General features: G+C 42.7%; 1 protein-coding gene across 1 annotated transcript; it reads left to right on the top strand.

Moving 5' to 3' along the window:
* Positions 1 to 245: 245 nt before the first annotated feature.
* Positions 246 to 2,085, top strand: LOC115620003 (DNA methyltransferase 1-associated protein 1). The gene is made up of 5 exons (XM_030513091.1): positions 246 to 442; positions 498 to 887; positions 943 to 1,532; positions 1,590 to 1,744; positions 1,805 to 2,085. Exons 1-5 carry the CDS (start codon positions 342 to 344, stop codon positions 1,865 to 1,867), a joined length of 1,299 nt encoding a protein of 432 aa, XP_030368951.1. The 5' UTR covers positions 246 to 341; the 3' UTR covers positions 1,868 to 2,085.
* The last annotated feature ends 2,320 nt before the right edge of the window (positions 2,086 to 4,405 follow it).

Below are 4,405 nucleotides of genomic sequence, written 5' to 3'. Positions count from 1 at the left end.
AACACCAGTTCGAAGCACGTGCTGTGGAACAAATACCTGCCACCTTAATAAAAATTCTAGCGGCTCTTAAACTGTTTTTATCGATCTGGTAGCACTACAACTTTGTTTACGTTTTATATGGAACATTTTTTGCAGTATGGCAATGTTAAAAACCGGCTAAGGGTTGCCGGTAAGAGTAAAAATACCAAAACAACACGATGCTGACTTTATCGATGTTACCACATAGAACCAAATTCGTAGACGATACATCGCACATCCCTAATTTACTGAAATTTGCCAATAAAAACCATTTTTTGTATTATTAAATCAAGAAGAATAAAAAAACGTATAACAGAAACATCATGTCGGCTGACGTGCGTGATATTTTGGACATGGAGCGTGCCAATACGCCGGAAGTGACAAGAGATTCATTTCTCGCCACGAAAAAACGCAACTTTGAACGGTAACCAAAATGAATCTTTTTTTAAACAATGAAACCGAGAAAAATGCATTTGCAGCACTAAGCATGCCTCGAAGCGGCCCGAGGGCATGCACCGCGAAGTCTTCGCGCTACTCTACACAGACAAGAAGGATGCTCCTCCACTCCTGCCAACTGACACTGCTCTAGGTATTGGCGCCGGATACAAACAGGCGAAGGCGCGGCTAGGCATGAAGAAGGTGCGCAAATGGGAATGGGCTCCGTTTTCAAATCCAGCTCGCAATGACGCTGCTGTTTTTCACCATTGGAAGCGCGTGAGCGACGATTCTTCCGACTATCCTTTCGCAAAGTTTAACAAACAGCTTGAAATACCGACATATACGATGACCGAATATAATGCCCATTTGCGGAACAACATACAGAACTGGAGCAAAGTCCAGACAGATCATCTCTTCGACCTGGCAAGGCGGTATGATGAGCGATCTTAAAAAGTATATGTTAAATTAATCCTACCCTGTTTGCAGCTTTGATCTTCGTTTCATCGTTATGGCCGATCGCTGGAACCGACAGCAGCATGGAGCCAAGACTGTGGAGGATCTAAAAGAGCGGTACTATGAAGTCGTTGCACTGCTGGCTAAAGTCAAAAATCAGACAAGCGAAAAGAAAACATTCGTTTTCGATGCAGATCACGAGCGTCGACGCAAAGAGCAACTGGAGAAACTCTTTAAACGCACCACGCAGCAGGTGGAGGAGGAGCAAATGCTTATAAACGAGATGAAAAAGATCGAGGCCCGCAAGAAAGAGCGCGAGCGTAAGACCCAAGACTTACAGAAACTCATTTCACAAGCGGATCAACAAAATGAGCACGCAGCCAACACGCCGAGCACACGAAAATACGAAAAGAAGCTTCACAAGAAAAAGGTACATCATCAGCCGCGTCCTTCCAAGGTGGACTCAGTGGTCAACGCCATTGAGATTGGCAGCAGTGGCATCAAGTTTGCCGATTTGCGTGGCTCTGGCGTGTCGTTGCGTTCACAAAAGATGAAATTACCCGCCAATATTGGACAGCGCAAGGTCAAAGCGTTGGAGCAGGCAATACAGGAGTTCAAAGTTGGTAGGTGTCTAGTTTAATAATAAATTTTATTTTCACTCACTGCTGTGTGCCCAACAGATCCCGCCCCACCACCAACAGAGGACATTTGCAATTCGTTTAATGAGTTGCGCTCGGACATGGTATTGCTTTGCGAGCTGCGTACTGCTTTGACCACATGCGTTTATGAAATGGAGAGCCTCAAGCATCAGTATGAGGCCGCCTGTCCGGGAAAAGTAAGCTATACGCCTAATAATAGTATATGGATGTTCCATTTACTGTCTTATTTATTTCAGACCCTCAACATACCTCCGTCGTTGGTGCCCATAAAGACGGAGGCAGACAGAGACCAGAGCTGAAATTAATTAAGTTATTGTAAGCTTAAGCATTTCCCAGAGTAGCGCATGCTGCTAATCATTGCCCCAACACACACATTATAACCTGTTCTCATAGTTAACTGTGTCCCTCTTGTGACCGCTCTCCATATTTGTCCATTTGCTCTACTCCTAGTCGAGTTTAGTATTCCATAAGTAACAAGGCTAAGCAATGCATTGTCGAAGAATAAACGGGAAAACAAGAAAATTGTTTTGCGGCTCAGCATATGTGAAAATCAAATACATCGCGAGTGTGAGAACTTTTTCGATGCGCGATTGCTGTGATTTATTTAGGTTCTACCATTTTCTTGCTCCGCTCTCTTTCCAGCATTTATGTGTCATGGATGTTCTGCCAACTTATTTATCTAGAATTTGGGTTACGAAGAGTGCGCGTGCGTGTGGCCAAGTTTGGAAAACATCTTTCAATGCCATGGCATTGCTACTTCTGCCACTGATTTGACAGCTTCGCTTTGGGGTCAATCTTGCCGATATGCAACATTTTTTGCAGGCTCATACAAAGATATACATACTATATATTGGCTGATAAACTCTTACAATGTATTCAATTCATAGCTGCCCACACAATAGCCACAATTCCAATGACAAACTAAATGCAGAGGCGGCTGACCATTCACAATGCCCGAATACAATGGGATGGAAATTAAAAAAATTAATTATTTTTTAAAAACTCGTTCGATTTCACAGAAAATATGTCAAGACCGACCATATCAAATCACTCTATCAATGGCGCTCATAGATATGGTTTAAAATAATAAAAATTGTATTTGTATAGATTTCTTGTCGAAATAGACAAGGATATTTTGTTTGAAATCACTCATAAAATATAGATAAGATTGTACGGAAACAGTAAAGTATAGTTTAGTTCACGATCCATGACCCATGAGAATAATATTTTGCTGTTATTCTCAGTGGAGGGTATACCTAAGTATGATTTCTTGCCTCATTTTAGTTATCCTGTTGAACTGTTCAATTCAATATGTATAATAAATGAATGATTTCAGTGGTTCTTTACTGACTTGTGAACGAAATCGGTCATATAGCCAATTATTTTGATCGCTTATTACGTAGTTCCATTCGATGATAATCAATTCCTTCATGATTACTCTTTTGGTTCGGGTATATACATAGGGGAGAATTAAATAAATTAGACATCCGCAGCTGCCTTGAGATTTTATTTGAAGAAGTCACTGTCTAATTAATGATGTCTGAGATAGCCTTTGTTTATGTAATATAAAATGTAATTATTTGTACGACAATACAAGTATAGGAAGCCCACTGTGCGGACGTCTGAGTCAGCTTCTGCTCTTGGCTCGGTGACTTGTCGACGCTGTGGAGCGCTCTGTGGCTGCCTGTCTGCCTGCCTGTCTGCCTGCCTGCCTGCCTACCCGGCTAAGCGATATTTGTGAATGAACTCATGAAATCATTGTGGCTGTATAGTTCGAGCCCGCTTTACCTGATCGTTTGTTGCGCGTAGGTTTGTGTAGAGACTACAGCAGCAACAACAAAAACGCTGCCCAAGTGTCAGCCGTCGTGTTGGATTCGTCGGCCGATTCTGTCTGTACACACCGCTTGCAGTCGCAGTCGAGTTTTTGTTGTCGGCGCGTTCAGTTCGGAAGAGTGCACAAGTCGGTGGTTGGTTCGTGAATGTGAATGGGAATGCCTCGCCGCCAAAGTGAGGCAATTGTGTAAACAAATAAACGAGCCTAGTACGCCACCGCGAGTAGAGTATTTTAATTGCGATCACAAATACTATAGTGTGCAGTGCAAAGTGCATGAAATTCTGAGCTTGTCCATGGAGCGAGTTCGTCGTCTAAATCATTCGTTCTAATTACCATGCGAGTGAGGTACAAATAATAAATGCCATTCAAATATTAATAAATATCGAAACATACTTGTATGTCGTTAAATGAACGCAACGCTCCTTGAATGCAAATTTAACGATTTCGAAACTTCACAACTGCATAACAACACCAGTGCAAGGGAGTGCTTACCTGTTAGTCATCCCTAAAGAATCCTGCTGTTGCATGCACAAAACGAGGCAACAACAATAACAAAAGGAGATAACGATAACGTCACGCTCGTTCAACTTCTTGCATCCGTTTCCGGCTCTTTCTTTTATGTCGCTGCTGTTTTATTTGATTATATTCGTAGTACTTATGCTACGTTTTCATTCATGAAATTTTGTCTCGTCGCGCCGAGTGATCTGTGAGTGTATCGCTACGTGTGTGTGTGAGTGTGTGTGTGTGCGTCCAGCAGTGTCAACTGTCGCATTGTTACCCCACGGCATGCATTGTGAAGATTCTTATCGCATTTTAAATACCCTCTGAGCCATAAACGCACACGTCTCGTCCGCAGCAAAGGCGACGCTCTGCCGCTCTCGGGACAGGTAGACGGACAGTTAATGCCCATTCATTGTTCTAGTTCACATTTGAAACGTTCTCGCGAAGCCGACAGTTGATAAAGTGTTCCGCGATTTATTGCCTGTTTAAGTTTCGCACGCTG

The sequence above is a fragment of the Scaptodrosophila lebanonensis genome, unplaced genomic scaffold (assembly GCF_003285725.1).
Source record: "Scaptodrosophila lebanonensis strain 11010-0011.00,11010-0021.00 unplaced genomic scaffold, SlebRS2 tig00000001-arrow-pilon, whole genome shotgun sequence".
NCBI lineage: Eukaryota > Metazoa > Arthropoda > Insecta > Diptera > Drosophilidae > Scaptodrosophila > Scaptodrosophila lebanonensis.
The sequence above is the reverse complement of the archived record's forward strand: the minus strand, read 5'-3'. Positions and strand labels throughout refer to the sequence as shown.

Excerpts from the sequence above, each read along its gene's own strand:
- LOC115620003 (XM_030513091.1), top strand. The coding sequence starts at position 342 with ATGTCGGCTGACGTGCGTGATATTTTGGACATGGAGCGTGCCAATACG. Across the intron at positions 443-497 it reads AAAAAACGCAACTTTGAACG|CACTAAGCATGCCTCGAAGC; the intron begins GTAACCAAAATG and ends ATGCATTTGCAG. Across the intron at positions 1,745-1,804 it reads AGGCCGCCTGTCCGGGAAAA|ACCCTCAACATACCTCCGTC; the intron begins GTAAGCTATACG and ends TATTTATTTCAG.